The sequence below is a fragment of the Bufo gargarizans genome, chromosome 6 (assembly GCF_014858855.1).
Source record: "Bufo gargarizans isolate SCDJY-AF-19 chromosome 6, ASM1485885v1, whole genome shotgun sequence".
Taxonomy (NCBI): domain Eukaryota; kingdom Metazoa; phylum Chordata; class Amphibia; order Anura; family Bufonidae; genus Bufo; species Bufo gargarizans.
The window spans coordinates 316,209,577-316,228,966 of record NC_058085.1 but is presented as its reverse complement, the minus strand read 5'-3'; the positions used below and the strand labels follow the sequence as shown (position 1 = coordinate 316,228,966).

Here is a 19,390-nt window from a genome sequence, read left to right as displayed (position 1 = left end):
ATTTATTTCCTACCAGAAATTTCGTATGGAGACACTAAATTCAATCATTCCCCTGTTACAGGAAGAGTCAGTCATGTGCACGGTAGATTTAAGCGACTAGTACTACCATGTCCCAATACATCACAATTCCCAGCAATTTCTGAGATTTGCAATAAAAGATCACAAGGGCGATATTCACCATTACAAATTTACCTCTCTCCCTTTCGGCATATCCTCGGCATCACGAGTGTTCACAAAACTGATAATAGATGTAGTAGCATATCTGAGAAAAAAGGGATTGAAAATTTTCCATTACCTGGACGATTTCTTAATAACCAACAACTCTGCTTCCCAACTACAGAAGGACCTGGAAGTTTTTCTACTGACCTTGGACAGACTGGGATGGCTGGTCAACAGAATGAAATCAAACCTAGTACCTTCGACCAAGATCAGGTTTCTAGGGGTTATCCTGGACTCTCAAAAACAGTTAACCAATCTACCTTGGGACAAGATATCAGATATCCAAAGGGGCTGGGGCCGCTTATAATCAAGGCCCCGACTCCTCTGCAGCCTACCTCCCATCCGCCTCCTACAGCAGATGGCTAGCACCTGGCCGGCTTCTCCATTCGGCCACCGCTATCTTGGAGGGGGGGGGGGAGCCTTCCTTAGGGTGGCTGTGTGTCCCTTCTTCCCCCTGGGGACAGAACGGGCCTGCTGCATCCCCATGTGATCACCGAAGGCTGACATTCATTCGAGGGGGCGGGGCATGAGGTTCTCCTCGCTCCCACTACTTCGCCCTCTTTCATCCTTCTGGGGTAAGTTCTTGGCACTTTTTTTGCGCTCAGCCCACTTCAGGAGGAACTCTGGCAATCGTCCTCTCCTCGTTTTGGACAAGCTACATTGAGGGACACAGGCTGGGTAAGCTACAACATGGCCCCCCCCCCCCCTCCTTCCTACAGGGTCTAGCCTACTCCCCTCATCCTCCTATCTGTCACTACAGGGCTTTCACTATGTCTGAGCCCAGGCCCCAAAACAGGCGGTGACTTCTGTGCGCCATTTTGCCTGTGCTTCTTTTTTTTTTTTTTTTTTTTTTTTTTTTTTTTTTTTTTTTACTCTTTTTATTGAAGTTTAACAACAGACATGGTACATCACAGTCTGAAACAGTGACAGCCCACGCAGGGGAGCCACTCGCTTCGCAGCATATCGTCAAAATACACAGTGCATTGGGCAGGTATCCATAGTATTTCACATTTGACCTCAAAGACACCCAAGATCTGCAGTACAGTGTTCAGACACCCAGCGCAGTGGGATCCTCCGACACGGAGTGTAAATGCACAGATTGCAAAGAATGAGTAGAGGAGCACCACTCCCCCCATACTTTCTGGAATTTCTGAGGACACTTTCTATGAATATACACCACTTTTTCCATCGCCATTGCATGATTCATCAAGGTCTTCCATTGACCCACCGTGGGGGACCTTTCCGCCATCCACCTCAGAGCTATTGCCTTTCTAGCCATAAAGAGTGCCTCCCCCAGAAATACCCTCTGATAATGTGTCCACTGTTCTTCCTCCAGCACTCCCAGGATACATATTTTGGGGCAGACCCCTATTGGTGCCGGTACCATCGTGGAGAGGATTTCTACTACTTTGCCCCAAAATACCTGTAAATGCCTACATTCCCACATCAAGTGCCAGAAGTCAGCTCCCTCCTCCTGACACCTATGACACCTACTGCTAGTCGATCTCCCCATCCTAAGCAGCCTAATAGGGGACAAATAACTCCTATGCAGAATGAACAATTGTCAGTCTATTATTTACCGATGGGGAAACCTTAGTGGGTACTAGCATAGCCTCCTCCCAGTCTTCAGCGTCAAGAGTCGGGATATTAGCTTTCCATTTCGCCTCTACCTCCAGTGGATGAAGAACCATGCGTTCACCCAGCAGATATGTGTACAGTATAGAGATAATGCCCTTAGGTCCCTGTGATCGCAGCACCCCTATCAATGGGTATTTGGAAATACTGCGACTCGTCCCTCTAAACTGAGCGCTCAGGGCATGCCTTAATTGAAGGTACCTATAGAATAAGGAGTGGGGAATCTCAAACTTCTCCTGTAGCTGCTGTAAAGTCCGCAATACACCCCCATCGTACAACTCAGCCAGTGTCAGCACCCCACACCCTTTCCATTGCCTGTGCTTCTTGTCGCTCAAAATTCCCATGCGGTCAATTGGATCCCCTCTGCTCTTCGTGCTCTGCCCCACCGCCAAGTGGCTCTGACCCTGACCCAGTTGACCCTCCTGCCTAGCCCATGGCAGAACCGGAGTGTTCCCTGTCAAAGATGGTACAAGACGTCTCCCATACCAACAAAGCCATCGTGGAAATGCTGGGGCGTTTGTCCGCAAGGCAGTCCTCTGATCAGTCCAACTCTGGGGATCCTTTGGCTAATCCTCATCATGGTCATCCTGCAAAATGGGCCAGGACTCCCTCCACCAGAAGGGTGTCTGCACCCACAGTTTCTTCTGTCTCACTGCCCCCCCCCCCAAGAGAGTCTTGCTTGGATGTGTCCTCCCTGGAAGAGGCATGTTCCGAGGAAAAAAATTTCAGATGCTGACTTTCTCTCCTGAGGACCAATCTCATTGCAGCGGTTATAGAACCCTTAGGCCCCCTGCACACGATCAGGATTGCATGCGGAAAATCCGCACCGTAGGTCATGTACATTGTATTCTATGAGAATTTGAAATTCTCAATGCACACGATGCAGATTTTTTCCGCGTGGATTTTGACCTGCGGTGCGGATTTTAAAATCCGCGACATGTCAAATATTTTTTTTTTTTTCCTGACCGGATTTTCTTCATTCACTAAGTGAAATCCGCATGCGGAAAATACGCACGCAAATCCGCATCAATTGATTCGGATTGACCGCATAGATTTGCCTGCGAACACCTGCGGATTTCAGTGTGGATTCTCCGCACATGAATCCTGAACGTGTGCATGTAGCCTTACAGGTTGAAGACCCTGCACCCTCATCAGCCGACTCCACTTTTTCCTTCAGGCGGTCCCATTGCTCGCCAAAATGTTTCCCTAACCACCAGGATTTTGATTCCTCTCTTTCCAAGAAGTGCAGTTATCCTGACAGACGTTTTACCTTGCCAAAACGCTTAGACGTCTTATACCCCTTTCAGGAGGATTTGACAAAGAAGTGGTCGTCCTCTCCTATTGTGGACCCTCCCGTATCCCACTTAGCTAAACATACCACTTTGCCTATGGTGGATGGGGCTTCCTTTTCCGACCACAGAGATAAGAAATTGGAATCCTTTGCAAAGTCATCCTTTGAAGCAGTGGGCACGGCACTGCATCCAGTCTTTGCCTCTACATGGGTGAACAAAGCTATGGGTGAGTGGGCAAACCAACTACGCCAGGGCCTCTCCTCTGGGGACCATTCGGAGGAACTTTGATATTGCCCTGCAGCTCTCCCAGGCCAGTTCTTATGTTTTGTGAAGCCTCTCTAGACGCGGCCAGACTTATGTGCCGCTCGTCAGCTCTCTTGGTGGCTATTCGCTGTACCCTTTGGCTCTCCTGCTGGGCGGCAGATAATGTCTCAAAACGAGCCTTGATGGCCCTCCCCTTTGCCGGCAGCAAACTTGTTGGCAAGCGGCTGGGTGAAATCATCTTTGAGACTACAGGTGGTAAGAGCACTCATTTACCACAGAACAGATTGCGCTTCAACAGATCGAAAAAGCGTAGGCCTCTTTTTCGTCCCTTTCAAAGTTTTTCCAGCCCTAAGCGGCCAACCCACAAGGCGATCCCGGATCCGAAGCGCAAGCTTTCCTTTAAACCTCGCCCTTCCTGGCGTCCCAGCCAACAGGCAAGTCCTATACCCCCAAAACTTTCTCTGCATTACGTGCAGCTTTCAACGCCCCCTAACCGGTGTACCCGGGTACCCATGTGCTATGCCAAGAGTTAGTAATCCTCTGGGGGGGGGGGGGGGGGGCACGGGCAGGAGTAGCAATATGCGCTCCTGCCTGTACTCACAGCGCTGCTGCGACCCCATTCATAAATTTCACAGCCCATACACTGCTGAGCTGTGAGCGGTGTACGGAGAACTGAATTTTAAGCGCACAGTGAATGTGGTGCGCTTTACAGACGTAAAAGACTAAGAAAAATACAAAATTGAATAATACAACTATTTCTAATGTACTTTATTAGGGACATCATATTTAAAATTGTTACAAAGGTTTAGTTACTCTTTAATTTACGAATCATACCAATTCCTTTTTTCTCCCATTTACCAGGCTGGAAGCAAGCCCTCCGACATCGGAATCATCGCTCCATATCGTCAGCAATTGAAAGTGATCTCTGGCTATTTTACTAACTTGTCATACAGCGCTGTAGAGGTTAACACCGTGGACAAATACCAGGGAAGAGACAAAAGTATTATCATTTTGTCATTCGTTAGAAGTAATATTGACGGGAAAGTAAGTCTAATTCTATTTTGCATTTCTAAGTTTTTACCTGCAATTTTAGTAAAATTATTGTGACTTTAAAATGCATTCTGTTTTCCTAAGAGTACTTTCACACTAGCGTTTTTCTTTTCCGGCACGGAGTTCCGTCATAGGGGCTCAATACCGGAAAAGAACTGATCAGTTTCATCCCCATGAATTCTGAATGGAGAGAAATCTGTTCAGGATGTCTTCAGTTCAGTCACTGAACGGCTCTTTGGATGGAGAAAATACCCTAGCATGCTGCGGTATTATCTCCGTCCAAAATTCGGGATCAGTTGCCGGAATGCCGGCATTAATTTACATTGAAATATATTAGTGCCGGATCCGGCATTAAAAATACCGCAATGCTGGATCAGTCCTTCCGGTCTGCGCATGCGCAGACCTGTATAAATGTGAAAAAAAATATATGGAACTGATCCGTTTCTCCGGATCCGTCTACAAATGCTGTCCGTTTTCATGCAGATTGCCGGATCACTCTGCCGCAAGTGGGAAAGTAGCCTAAAATAGATTTGAAATCAAATGATTTGTAGAAATTTCTAGGGTTGTCTTTATAGCAAAATGTATGTCCACGATGTAAAGAAATGGTGTTGATGTGTCACCTACGTGGAACTACACTAATCAATATGTAAGCACCCAAATATATTTATAAAATTGTCAGAGATTCCACAAGGGGTTAATTACAGTACCACACTATACTATAGTTTTCATCGTAGCATAAGTTATTATATATCAGGTTTGTATAATGCAGCTTACAGTCACATCTACAGGTATCCTTTCTTGCACCATTTAAAGAGAAATGTTACTTTTCCTGACATGTTGGATTTAGTTAAATGCTTGTATTTACCATGAAATAACAAGCATATTGGAGTTTATTTTAAACGCAACCTTGTAGTGTTCCTCCGTTATTCCTTGTAGACATCTCTGAATTAATTGACACCTGGGTCGTGTCCCTACACTGTTCAGCAGGACCTTTCATCTGTTTTACTTAAAGGAGCTAAATACCTGTACTTGCGGGGTACCCCCCACTGATGCTGCCACACAGCTTGCTTTTTTTTTTTTTTATTTAAACATCGCCCCGCTGCGCCCGCCTGAAGTTCTCGCGCTCAGTATGCAAATAGTGAGCATCGAACAGGGAGGAGGAGACTCCAGCGTTTCTCAACGGGTGTCTCCTTCTCCCTGTCTGACTCTCTCCGATATGATTGGATAGCGGCACAGCCAGGGAGAAGGCGACACCCATTGAGAAACCATGGCGTCTTCTCCTCCCTGTTCCGATGCTCAGTATTAGACTGAGGGCGAAAACTTGATTAGGGCGCAGCAGGGCGTAGGAGCGATGTTTAAAAAAAAAATATAATAATAATTGGGCGGCAGCATCAGCACGTACAGGTATTCAGCTCCTATAAGTAAAACAGATGAAAGGTCCTCTTTCAGTCTGTGCTGTTATCTATTTTAATATCATCTCTCTAAGAGGAATAACAGAGGAACAGCACATTGCAGGAACGCATAAGAATTTTTGTGTGTTTTGAAATCTGTTCTGAATCTGTTCAACCCCCTTTTTCTCTGAGCAGCTTGGGGATCTTCTAAAGGATTGGAGGAGACTGAATGTGGCCCTCACACGAGCCAAGCACAAGCTCGTAATGATCGGCTGCGTTCCTACACTGTGCCGCTTTGAATCCCTGGAGAAGCTAATCTGCCATCTGCGGAGTGAAAACCTCATATCCTTTTTGTGATATTTGCACAGCATAAGCTTGTGATACATAAATCCAAGTGCTTAGGTAGCCATGAGTAAAACCTTTACGAGCTTGACACTGGTCAGACCGCCAGAGTTGGGTTATATTGGGTTACTTTTTGGGCATCTGCGCATAAGAAGGACATAGCTGTACCAAGAAATGATCAAATTCAGTTTAAGGAAGACGGCTTTGGGTAATGGTGTTATGATTTACAATAAACAGCGATCTTTCTATTAGTCTTTGGTCCACGCAGTCCCAGAGATTAATCTTTAAAATGGAGTCTGCAAAGAGGAGAGTGGACCGGGCATGCCCGGTCGGCCTTTACTCATTTTTATGGGACTGCTAAAAATAGCCATGCGGTGGTTTGGCCATTTCCGTCAGCCACTTAGAAGTGAAAGGAGCGATGGCCGCACTTGCTCATTGCCCATTGCCCTTCCCATTCATTGCTACGAGACTTTGAAAAATAGCAGTGTGCTGCTCTTATTTTTGGCACTCCTATAGAAATTAATAGAGGGGGTCCGTGAATGCGCGATTCGCTATCCTTCACTTTGCATGCTCCATTCAAGAGATGGGTGTGGGTCCCACCTCTCAAACCCACACCTATCAGGCATTGGGGGCATATCCTAGCAAGATGGGCCAATCCCTTTTAAGGCTCAAACCACCCCATCTTTGATTTATTGTTTGTTGGCAGCACATCCCTGCCCACAATCAATTATTTTTATTGCCGCATTTGCTCATTCATCAGGGGATTAGTGGGATCTTTAGGCCTCATGCACCCAACTGTATCCATTTTGTGGTTTGCAAACTGCTCCCTGTTGCGTTGCTCAAAACATACGGCGGCGACTGAGGGGTGGGGGTGGGATGCTAGCCAATTGCAGCCTACAAGGAGGACGAGCCTCCCTAGCATTGCGGCTGGCGCTAGGGAGACTTGTCTCCGTTGCAGCATTCTTTTGGCTGCCCCCTGTGTTGCCATATGTTTTGATGGGGGGTGGGTTAAGTTTAACCCTTATGAGGTGCCTGGGCATTGGGGGGTGGGGTCATTATTGGTATTGGATAACCCCCTTTAAGGCCTCTTTTACACTGTCAGCATTTCGTCAGTATTTTTGCATTAGTATTTGTAAGTCAGAACCAGGAGTGGGTCCAAATAACAGAAGAGGCACAAATATTTATTTGATACATTTCCTCTGTAGGTTCCACTTCTGGTTTTGAATTACAAATACTGACTGTTTGAAACAGGCTTAACTTTAGAGACCAATGCCAGACAGCCGCTGCCAAGGCAAATCAAATAATGGGATGTATCAAAAGAAGTATAGATGCTAATGACAGAATAGTGTTACATCTATACAAATCACTAGTGAAACACATGGAAAATTGTGTACAATTTTTTTGGGCACCAGTGTATAAAAAGGACATAAACTGGAGCAGATACAGTGGAGGGCGACCAAGGTAATTAAGGGGATGGTTGGTTTGCAGTCCAAAGACAGGTTATCTAAGTTATTTATTCAGTTTGGAAAAAAGACTGATTCGGAGCAATTTAAATACAATATACAAATATATCAAGAGCAGTGAGACTATGGAAGCCTCTGCCAGAGGTGGTGATGGATAATTCCTTGAACTAGTTCAGGAGGGGCCTGGATGTCTTTGTTGAAAGTAATGATGGATTACTAGGTTTCTGGAGATGGGACATGGATCCAGGGATTTATTCTGCTATATTTGGAGTTGGGAAAGCATGTTTTCCCTAATATAGGGCAGTCTGCTTTTCCTTCCGTTTTTTTTCTTCTCTGGCTCAGGGTTCACGGTCACACCGCAAACCTTGGTAGCTCCTACGTTGATGCAGGGTATTGGTTCAGTTTTGTTTTTTTCTTCCAGTCTCGTTCCGGACTGACTGTTGGGCTGTGACGTTTTTCCATATTCTCCTTCTACAGGTGAATCCTACCCGTTGGTCTTGGGTGTCCTACCCGTATCTACAACTACCTCTCAAGACTTGACTACTGACTGCCACGTCAGTCCGATGGTAGTCATGCCTTTTCACTGCACTTTCCGTGGCTAGACTACGAGACTCGCCACGCCAGGCGAAGCGTGGGTGCTGTCGAGACTCGCCACCGTTGCTGGAGTTTCGTTCCTGGAACAGAACACCCCTTCTATTCTTCCTCCTCGAGGCAGGAGTTTTTCTCTCTTCTTGGTCTGGTCGAAATTTCCGTTGAGCAGCGTTGCTACACAGTCAATACACAGTCGCTGACGGAACTCCTCACTGCCGGTGATTCTCATATCGTCTCTACTTCTACGTATCCAATGTATTGATTCCTTGGCTTGCAGTTGGACACGCCTTTCAGGCGTTTTTTTTATTGGTAGTTTATCAGCCGGCTTCTCAGTCTCCCCACAAGCCTCTTCGGCTCGAGGGACTTCGGTGGACAAATTACCATTTCCGGAATTCCCCCCCCCTTGAACCCTTGCGGGAGAGGTCTCTCAGACTCTGGTCCTGGAATGTAGTTTTTTCTTGTGGCTATCATATCCATCAGACGGGTGTCCGGTTGGGGCGCTCTCTTGCAGAGAACCTTCCTGGTTCTTCACAGGGATATGCGATCCTCCGGCCTGTTTATTCCTTCTCCCGATGGTGGTCTCTGATTTCCATTGCAATGAAGAAATTGTCCTTCCATCACCGTGTCCCTCCCCTTCACACCCTAGGGAACGGGAGTTACACCATTTGGACGTTGTCAGGGCTCTGACTATTTATTTGCCAGCCTCCAGTTCCTTCCGGCGTACGGGCTCCACTTTATTTATTTTTTGTCATCCCGGAGGGTCCTTGCAAGGCATTGGCGGCCTCCAGGGTGGCAATTGTACGTCTGGAATTGCTGGAGCATACTGCACCCGGGGCAGAGTTCCACCCTTTGGTGTCACAGCTCACTCCACCAGAGCGGTGGGCGCTCTTGGCTCGGAGGATTCAAGGTTCGGCCACGGGAGTTGTGCAAGGCGGCTACTGACCTCCTTACGCACATTCACAAAAATTTGCCAGGTGCATACTTATGCATCAGTGGGCGCTGCCTTGGGCCGCATAGTCTTGCAGGCGGCACTTCTTAGTTGCCTGCAGGGGCGCTTGCTCCATGTGTCTGTGGTTTTCCCTCCCTGTGGACTGCTCTCGGACGTCCTATGGTCTCTGTGTCCCCCAATGAATATGGGCGAGAAAACGAGATTTTTTTTTTTTATAACTTACCAGTAAAATCTCTTTCTCGCTCTTCATTGGGAGACACGGCACCCACCCAGTATTGTTGTTCGGCCACAGTTGTGGCTGTTGCTGGTTAGAACCTGGTTTGGTTCTCGGCATTGCTGCTGTTCCACGTTTTTTCGTTGGTTTACTTGCTTCTCCTACTGCTTCTCACAAACTGAAGCTCTCTCTTCAGGCTGGAGGGGGTATAGCTGCAAGGGGGGGAGCTAACAGCTTTTACTAGTGTCAACGCCTCCTAGAGGACATAGCTATACCCATGGTCTCTGTGTCCCCCAATGAAGAGCGAGAAAGATTTTCCTGGTAAGTTATACAAAAATCTTGTTTTTTTCCTTTTGAACGATATAACTAAAGACTCCTCTTACATTATTTCACACTTTAAGGGTTCACTCTGGTTTCACATTTCAGACGTATTTTCAAGTCACCTGGTAATATATACAATACAGATGATCTTATTTTTAGTTTATGCTCCTTGACACCAGCACATTATGAATCTCCCTCCAGGAGCTCATGAACACCTTCCAATGTGATCCATGCGATTGCGTATACGGTGGATATCATTTCAAGATTTCAATAGGTGCTTTACTTTTCCAGAGGAGATTCTTTCTAAGAAAATCACTGGACCTAATGTGATTGTTAATGCTGCTGGAAAATTCCTGTGTATAGAAGTGTCCTCTACGTGTAGTAACACTGCTTTGTTATCGTTCCTGTTGTAACCTGGATATAAATGTAGCTGTTGCAATGTAATGGCTATTGAAGGGGTTCTCCCATAAGTGTCTGATCGGCTATGGTCCAACTGCTGGGATGGAGCCTTGTATTTGAATGGACCAGTGGTCACTACTGTACAATTCCTCTCCATTCAATTCTGTGGGACTGCCGAAGACAGCCAACCGCGTGTACTCGGCTACTTATGGCAGTCCCATAGAGTTGAATGGGGGGTGGCAGTGTGCATACTTGACCACTGATGGCATTCAGACGTGATATCCAGTGACTGGACACCCGCAAACCAGACCTTAAATACCTATCCTGAGGATAATGGGACAACCCTCTTAAGTGTTAGTTCATTATATTGATTATTTGGTAATCGAAGCACATTCCTGACCTCCATCTCATCCAGTCTCTTGATGTTAGTTTTAGATTAACCATCTCCTTTGTAAAAAGCGGTGTACGTTTCCGATACACTAAAGAGCCGTCACATTGATGTTGCGTGCACACATGTGGCCGCTCATTCATGTAGAGCAATACGCTATTATAATAAATTTGTTGTGACTAGAAAATGTTCAGATTTCAATCTTGCCTCACCGGTCTACAGTAATTAAGCTATGGTCTAAACTTATTTATGTGTTTGTTTGTTTTTTGTCTTTTTATGGAACATCTTAAGTATTTTTACATTTATACTACAATAAAATGTTGCTTTACATTGTGTTGTGTTAATTGGCACAAGTTATATCAATAACTCTTCTATGTCTTTAATATTTGAACATCCTTTCCTGCATAGCATACCAGTGTTTGCACTTCTGATGGCAGCGTTTTTGAGGTTTACATTTATTCATTGCATCCAGAATTTGACGCTAATCTTGCAAGGACAGAGGAGAACTTTATTTTGCAGAGGTAGATGGTGGGTTAGGGGCCAATCAATGTAGTAGCAACTATTAGCTTTGAAGAGAGAAGGTTGTCCTGAGGAGCTTCACGTTATAGGACCTTTTTCATAGCAAGTATGTTATTGGAGTGCTTTTTTTATTGGTATATGTTGGGGCTTATTCAGACTCTGGTATGTTTTTTGTGGTCTGCAAAAATGCAGATCCTTTTTTCTTTTTGCTGTCAGTTGCATGTCTGCAAAAAAAAAAAAAGTATTGCAATCCGCATTTTTGCAGACCCATAGACTTCAATGGGGCTACGTCCCAATTTCTCGCCCATTCCATTGGGGGACACAGACCATGGGTATAGCCTAGGCCATTACTAGGAGGAGACACTATGCAAATAAAGAAGAAAGCTCCACCTCCACGGGCTATACCCCCAGACTCCCACAGGAGGACCTCAGTTCTTGCTTAGTGTCCTGTTTGTTTTTGTTTTTTCTTAACAGAGGATGCAGGGCAGCATGGGGCTGCCATGGTCTCTCGGTGGAGCGAGTGCCAGGGTCGAAGTGGCGTCCCCGGCTACGTCCAGACACCAACCCCCCCCCCCCGCTCCGGCGCTTCTGCTCTCCTCAGTGTTTCTCCTCGCGTGGCTGCTCCTCTCAGGTCGCGGTAGGGCGCTTTTTTGATTACCACCTGCTGCTGCAAACTGTAGGAGACCCTGAACCTTCAGATTTTTCTGGGTGTCGCCATCATGCCAAAACCAGGGGCCCCCCAAAAGTCCTCTAAGGCGGCTCCTCAGGCCCCACTGGGGTCCTGCAAGGTCTGCGGCTTGCCTCTATCTGTCTCAGGTGCCTGCAGTGCTTGCCTCGGGACAGGATCATCCGCCTCCTCTCCCTCAGCCCAGTCCCTCTTCTGCCCCTTCGGGCCTCCTGGGCCTCTGCCATATCTAGGGCGGCCGCGGACTTATCTCAAGTCTCACATGCGGCCATGGCATTTATGGAACGCATGGCAGCCACGGACCCTGTGGCTAGCACCCCTCCTCCACCTCACATTGCTTCCCACAGGGGACGCTCTACTGTTAAAAGGCAGCGTGCGCAGCAGCATCCCTCCTCGGATGACTCTGCTTCACCCCCTCGCCTGGAGGCCAACTCAGACTCCCCCCCCTCCTCGCAGGGACCATAGGTCTGAGGGGGAACGTTCCAGCTCGGACGAAGACACCTGGAGCCGTCGCCTAAACTGTCCACCATGGTGGCGGACTTGGTCATGGAGGTTCGTGACACCTTTGATATCCAGGGGGACCCTCCTTCCACCAGTAGCCAGGAATTCCCCCTTTTCCATTCCAGGAAACCAGAGGCAGTCGCATTCCCCATCCATGGCGAATTTGCCAAAGTCCTTTCTAAGGCCTGGGACCGCCCTAATCACAGTTTTTCTGCCACAAGGCGCATGGATACTCTTTTTTATCCATTTCCGGCAGAAAACGTGCAGCAGTGGTCTTCCCCATCCAAGGTCGACCTGCCAGTGCCCAGATTGGCCTTACCGGTCTTGGACGGTTCCTCCCTACAGGACTCCGTTGATAGGCGTTTGGATTCTCTTTCCAAAGCCATCTTCACGCTGGCGGGCACAGGTCTGCGGCCCGCATTCGCCTCAGCCTGGGTGGCCAGAGCACTTTCGGTATGGTTGCAGCGCCACCATCAGGACCTCGTGGAGCAGGATGCCTCTGCGGACACTTTGAACTTTGTCCTTCAGATGTCTCAGGCGACAAAATTCCTCTGTGAAGCTTCCTTGGACGTCAGCACTCTTTGTGCGTGTCTCGGCCCTCTCAGTCACACAGTGTAGGGAAGTCTGGCTGAAGGTTTGGGACGCTGACGCTTCCTCAAAGCGCTCTCTCACTAACCTCCCTTTCGCGGGTTCCAGGCTTTTTGGCGCTAAGCTGGACGAGATTATCTCGGACACTACGGGGGGCAAAAGCACCCACCTGCCCCAATCTAGATCCAAGCGCACTTTCAGAGTTCGGTCCTCTGGTCCTAGGAACCAGTCCTTTTCGTCGCTTCTCTTCCAGATCTGCGACGGCCCCCTCCTCCAGTGGCTCTCAAGATTCCCGCAAGAAGCCTTCCTTTAAGCCCCAACCCTCCTGGCGGCCGCGGGCACAGTTCCAGGGGAGTTCTGCCTGCCCCGTGGGTCCCAAGCAGTCCTCCGCCTGAAGGGGCGCCCCCACCTCTTGCGGTGGCGGGCCGACTGCTTTCCTTTCAGCAGGTTTGGAGAGCTCACATCCAGGACGCCTGGGCCCTGGAAGTTGTAACCTCTGGTTACAAAATAGTTTGTTTCCAGGCCTCCGGAGCGTTTCTTCCCTTCTCGGGTTTCGGGGTACCCGACTCAGACCTCTTACAGGTGGTCTCTTCTCTTCTGGACATGGGAGTAATTGCCCCAGTCCCTCTACAGGAACAAGGCGCAGGGTTCTACTCCAACCTATTCGTAGTGCCAAAGAAGGAGGGTTCAGTGCGCCCGGTCCTGGACCTGAAGATGCTAAACAAGTCCCTGAGAGTGCGGAGGTTCCGGATGGAATCACTCCGCTCCGTTATCTCTTCTTCTTCCAGGGGAGTTCCTCGTGTTGGTGGACAGCCGGGACGCCTATCTGCATGTTCCTATCGCGGAAGCTCACTTTAGATTCCTGCGCTTCGCCATTGGGGACATCATTATCAGTTCGTCCCGCTTCCCTTTGGGCTGGCGACAGCCCCGCGGGTATTAACCAAGATCTTGGCGCCGCTCATGGCGCTTCTCCGTACCAGAGGCATATCTCTGTTGCCCTAACTGGACGACATACTGATAAAGGCTCCCTCCCTTCCCCAGGCAGAGGACAGCGTCCAAATCACTGTCCAGACTCTGGAACAGTTTGGCTGGCTGATCAACTTCCCAAAGTCCTCCCTTCGTCCTTCCCAGAGGGTGATTTTCCTGGGTATGATTATGGACACCACGGCAGCCCGGGTATTCCTTCCGGATGCAAAGTCCTCTCGGATTCAGGAGTCGGTGTCTTGCCCTTCTGCGCTCCCGGTATCTCTCTATCGGGGAGTGCATGCAGGCTCTGGGGCTGATGGTGGCCTCCTTCGAAGCTGTCCCCTTTGCCCAGTTTCACACACTGCCTCTGCAGCAGGCGATCCTGTCCTCCTGGGACAAGACATCGTGACGTCTGGACTCTCGGATCCGCCTGCCTCCTCGGGTTCGCGCAGAACTCTCGTGGTGGCTCTCCTCTCACAACCTGACTTCAGGGAGGTCCCTCCTTCCTTCCGATCTCCTGGACGGTCGTCACCACCGACGCCAGTCTCCTGGGTTGGGGTGGCGTTCTCTGGACGCGGACAGTTCAGGGGGTTTGGTCAGCGGTGAAGGCCTGCCTTCCAATCAACATTCTGGAGCTCAGAGCAGTTTTCCTCTCCCTTTCTCATTGGACATCTCTCCTGGCGGGTCACCCGGTAAGGGTCCAGTCGGACAATGCCACAGCCGTGGCTTACATCAATCATCAGGGTGGGACCCGAAGTCGGATGGTGATGCATGAGGTGAGAGGGATCCTTCAGTGGGCGGAGGCTCACGTTCCAGTTCTGTCAGCGGTGTACATCCCGGGGGTTGACAACTGGGCAGCAGACTTCCTCAGTCGCAACAAGCTGGATCCGGGAGAGTGGTCTCTGCACCCGGACGTATTCGAGGTCGTCTGTCGTCGTTGGGGCAAACTGGACTCGACAACAAGGTTCCCACGTTCCTGGCCCGAGCTCGGGATCCGGAGGCGTACGGGGTGGACGCTCTGGTGTCTCCGTGGCAAGATTTCGCCCTCCTCTATGTCTTGCCACTGCTGCCGTTACTTCCAAAAGTTCTTTGCAGGATCGCAATAGGAGGGATTCCGGCCATCCTCATCGCCCCCGATTGGCTGCGCCTGGTTCTCGGAGGTCACTCGGATGCTGGCGGATGTTCCGTGGCCTCTTCCTCTCAGGGAGGACCTGCTGTCTCAGGGACCGCTCTTCCACCAGAATTTACGGTTGCTTTGTTTAACGGCGTGGCTATTGAGACCGCCATCCTGAAGAAGAGGGGCTTCTCTGACTCTGTCGTGAAGACCATGATCAAAGCCAGGAAACCAGCTTCCTGCCAGATATACGATCGTACCTGGAAGGCTTTTCTTGCCTTTTGCGAGAAGCTAGGCGTTTGTCCCCTTCGTTTCTCTGTTCCGGTGGTCCTCTCCTTTCTCCAGTCGGGCCTAGAGCTGGGAAAGTCCCTGAGCTCCCTAAAGGGTCAAGTTTCGGCTCTTGCCATTTTCTTTCAGCGGTCCCTGGCTCTGCTCGGGCCTGTGAGGACCTTCATGCAGGGGGTGGCACATTCGGTTCCTCCTCTGCCCCCCTGGGACCTCAATCTGGTTTGTTCTTCCCTCCAGGTGGATCCCTTCGAACCCCTGAGGGAGATTTCCCTGTCTCTTCTCACCTGCAAGGTGGTCTTTCTGGTGGCCATCACCTCTATCAGGAGGGTGTCGGAGCTGGTGGCCCATTTCTCTAGGGTGCCCTTTTTGGTCTTCCACAAGGATAAGGTGGTGCTGCGTCCGGTCCCTTCTTTTTTGCCCAAGGTGGTCTCCACCTTCCACCTTAATGAGGACATTGTCCTGCCCACTTTTTGCCCTTCTCCAGCGAACCCCAAGGAGCACGCTCTCCATTCCCTGGACGTTGTCCGTGCTTTGAGGGTGTACCTTTCGGTGACTGCCCCTTTGCGCCGTTCTGACTCCCTTTTTCGTGGTTCCCGAAGGGCCTCGTAAGGGTCTGGCGGCCTCCAAGGTCCCTGTGGTGGATTCGGTCGGTTATTGCCATGGCATATCGTTCCCGTGGCAGAGTTCCCCCGCACTCCAAGGGCGGTGGGGGCCTCCTGGGCTAGGTGTAATCAAGCATCTGCATCACAACTTTGTAAGGCGGCAACCTGGTCGTCCTTGCATACCTTTGCAAAGTTTTACCAACTGCACTCTTTGACATCGGCTGATGCTGCTCTTGGACGCAAGCTATTGCAGGCAGTGGTTCCTGTTTGACCGTTGGACGTGCTCCTCTGCCGGTGTTGATCTTTTTCCTACCCCATGGACTGCTCTGGGACGTCCCATGGTCTGTGTCCCCCAATGGAGAGTTTTTTTTGTGAAACTCGCCTGTAAAATCTTTTTCTTGTCTTTTCCATTGGGGGACACAGCTCCCACCGATTCTTGTCTGTTGCAGGAGGGGTTGGTTCACTTATGTTGGGACCTTATGGTTTTGGTCCGATGGCGGTATTCCTTTGTTTTTTCTCTTGCAATGTTTTTTTTTTTTTTGGTCTCCTACTGCTTTTGCACGCACTGAGGTCCTCCTGTGGGAGTCTGGGGGTATAGCCCTTGGAGGAGCTTTCTTCTTTATTTGCATAGTGTCTCCTCCTAGAAATGGCCTAGGCTATACCCATGGTCTGTGTCCCCCAATGGTAAAAGACGATAAAAAGATTTTACAGGTGAGTTTCACAAAATAAAATCTCCTTTTTTCGCTGGCAAGTATAGGACATGTTTTATTTGTTTTGCGGGGCCGTGGAGCTGAAGTAAAGATGCGGACAGCACATAGTGCTGTCTGCATCTTTCGGGGCCCCATAGAGCTGAATGGGCCCACATTGTTTCCGCAAAATTGCAGATCAGATACGGAAAACATAGTCGTCTGAATGACCCCTTATTGTGAGATTTGCACGTGTAAAATTTATGGACGAATTGAAGCAAGAGAGAACTGGAAAAATGGATAAGGTGATCTCTTCATATTGAAGGCTCATCCAAAATGTATGTATCCCACTTGTTAACCTTGATCATCACTGTGAGGCATATAAAAGAACAGTTAAAGTGCTAGGTGAAATTCAGACTGTCATTTACAGTGAGTGGGATTATCTAAAACATCTGTACATTGTACATTTTTTGCTACTGTACTCTAGTAAATATCATGAGTATGTACGGACAGATAAAACTGTTTCCCCCCCCTTATGATTTATTCCTGGTTTTGGCTTAACTGTCATCAAAAATCCTGCGCCTGTGGCTGTATCCTTTGAATCCGCTGTAACACAGAGGGGTAGTATGTAGCTGTTGCTCTTTAGGGAATGTACACCTTTTAAAGTGGCCGTACATATTTGAAAAGAAATTCACTGGAATCCCCACTTTTTAATGAGATTGCCCAACTATGTAAAGAGTTTGGTGGTCTCCTGACTCTCTCCAGAGAGAATAGATGTTCTCAGAGGAAGTCTGTACACCAATTCACTGGCAAGCTAATAGTGGTATGTGTTCCACAATCAAAAATAATTCACTGCAGATAGGAACGCTATAGGGATTAGTTAAAACTCATACTTTATTAAATATACAAAAAATGTGTGGAAAAGTAAACTACTAAATATATAAAATTCCAAGTGACCAAGATCTATCCACGGACCCTGAGATTGAGGTATTGCGTGGAAAAAACATGGTCTGCAATACCGCTCAGGTGTGGGTACAGTCACTGAGAAATCCACTTCAGGTGCACTACAAAGGTTGCAAAACCATGCCAGCAGTCTGTAGTTATCTATTCACAACCAAATGTGCGCACCGTGGCACTGACAAGGTGCTCAGCTCAATCACCCAGTCTGGATGGCCCTGAACTAAATTAACAACTAATCCATTGATAAACATCTACTCACTAGGGCAGGCCTCCATCAAGAACCACCTGTTCAAGGGTATGAACCAGATGTCTGATCGCCGGCCCTGTGAGCACGAATCAAGGAACACTAACTGTAACGGATCTCCTAGCACCCCGACTGGATACCTCCGTCGATGGATGCTCCTAGTGCTTCCCGAGGACTCCAAGCACTCCACTTGACACCGTAAGCGCTGCAGACCCCACAAACTGCCGAAGCTTGGTTGAGGTCTCACCGTCTCCTACCCACCCACCCTGGACCTACGACAAGGCTCCAGGCTCCAGTGGGTGAACCTCTCTTAAATCCAGAGAGCAGGAACAGCTCTTACAAGGGCTAATAGTTATAACCAGGGGAGTATAGCAAATCTTCAGCGTATAGCAATCCCCAGTGTCGATCAGTTACCCAAACACCAGCCTCAACATGATTAAGGGTAAAACAGGAACTCTTTAATGGGTTATTTTTCAGCCTTTTATACAGGTCTCCTAGCAAGGGACACTCCCCCTGGGGCTCTTGTAGAAGACTGTGGCAGTTTATATTTTAGCCAATCACATGCATTTACAGTATTGAAACCTTCCCAGCAATTGTACACAAAACCCCCTTTCCTCTGTCTGTAACGCAATCAACAAAATACAATGAGCATTGTCTTTGACGCAATTACCTAACACACTGGCATTGTCTGAAACGCAATTAACTAAATACAATTACCAATAACACAGAGGCTACAACCCACATAGAATCCTCCCCTCTACCTGTGATATTATCATGGCACACCATGGTTAACAATCATCACAGGCAGGAGAATACACAATGTCCTCTGTCCTGGAGACAACCGAGTTGTAATTCAATTATCTCTCAGGACAGAGGGCAATCGCCAATACACAGAGAGAGACAATGGAACAGACCTCACTACTCAATGTAAACAATGTCCCACCCTTTACAATACACATAGACATTTAACATCCCAACATAGCACAAATTAGTTGTAAAAGTCTCTTGGGCCTAGCTGTACTCATGACTTTTCTGTCCAAAACTGTTCCACAGATTTAAGCTGTGCAGCCGGTCTGTATTCTCCTTCAAAGTTAGTATGGGCCATAATCCTGGGGCAAGAGGCTGGCAACCAGGCCCCTCCAAAACCCAGTGGCGAGGTTGGTTTCGTCACACTTACTAACTGGGTGTGAGCAAAGAAGCTTGAGTGCACCTGTTCACATACTACAGAGGGCTCGATTGACGCGAACCACTTCTGTTGTATGAACGCAAGTCAAGCAAAATGCAAAAACATGGGTTTGCCCCCCACTAGTCGCTCAACGTGTTTTGCCATGTTTGGCTCGTCAGGAGCATAGAATGTGGGTAGAAGGACAAACAATCAAACCAGCTGCTAACCCCATGACAGAGGCTGCAGCTATCAGCACTGAGTGACCGCATGCGGCCGCAAAGACACGCGCTATATATGGAGGAAACTCCTCCCCTCTTCTGGATCAAGCCCCTAGGGAGGCAGGAGGTGCGGCAACGCTGCAGCAAACAACCCGCCCCACTTGCTCGCCCCCTCTATGAGGTGATCACAGACGAATATCAAAACATTCGCATATTAATATTAGAGCGACCAAACAACGCTTTTGAAAAATAAGGTAGCGCAGCACTACAGGGACAGGGATTGGTGTCTTGTTCTAGTAAGTGGTTGCATGTAGTAAATAACTACTGTGGTTGTGG

At 48.6% G+C, this 19,390-nt stretch overlaps 1 protein-coding gene across 1 annotated transcript in view; it reads left to right on the top strand.

Annotated features, from left to right (window-relative positions):
- DNA2 (DNA replication helicase/nuclease 2) overlaps positions 1-10,819 on the top strand; it is a 105,204-nt gene extending 94,385 nt beyond the window's left edge. Inside the window, exons 19-21 of the mRNA XM_044298652.1 lie at positions 4,272-4,454; positions 6,047-6,193; positions 9,914-10,819. Coding sequence (XP_044154587.1) covers positions 4,272-4,454; positions 6,047-6,193; positions 9,914-9,958 — 375 coding nt within the window. The 3' untranslated portion in view covers positions 9,959-10,819. The remainder of the gene's footprint in view (positions 1-4,271; positions 4,455-6,046; positions 6,194-9,913) is intronic.
- Positions 10,820-19,390: the final 8,571 nt, after the last annotated feature.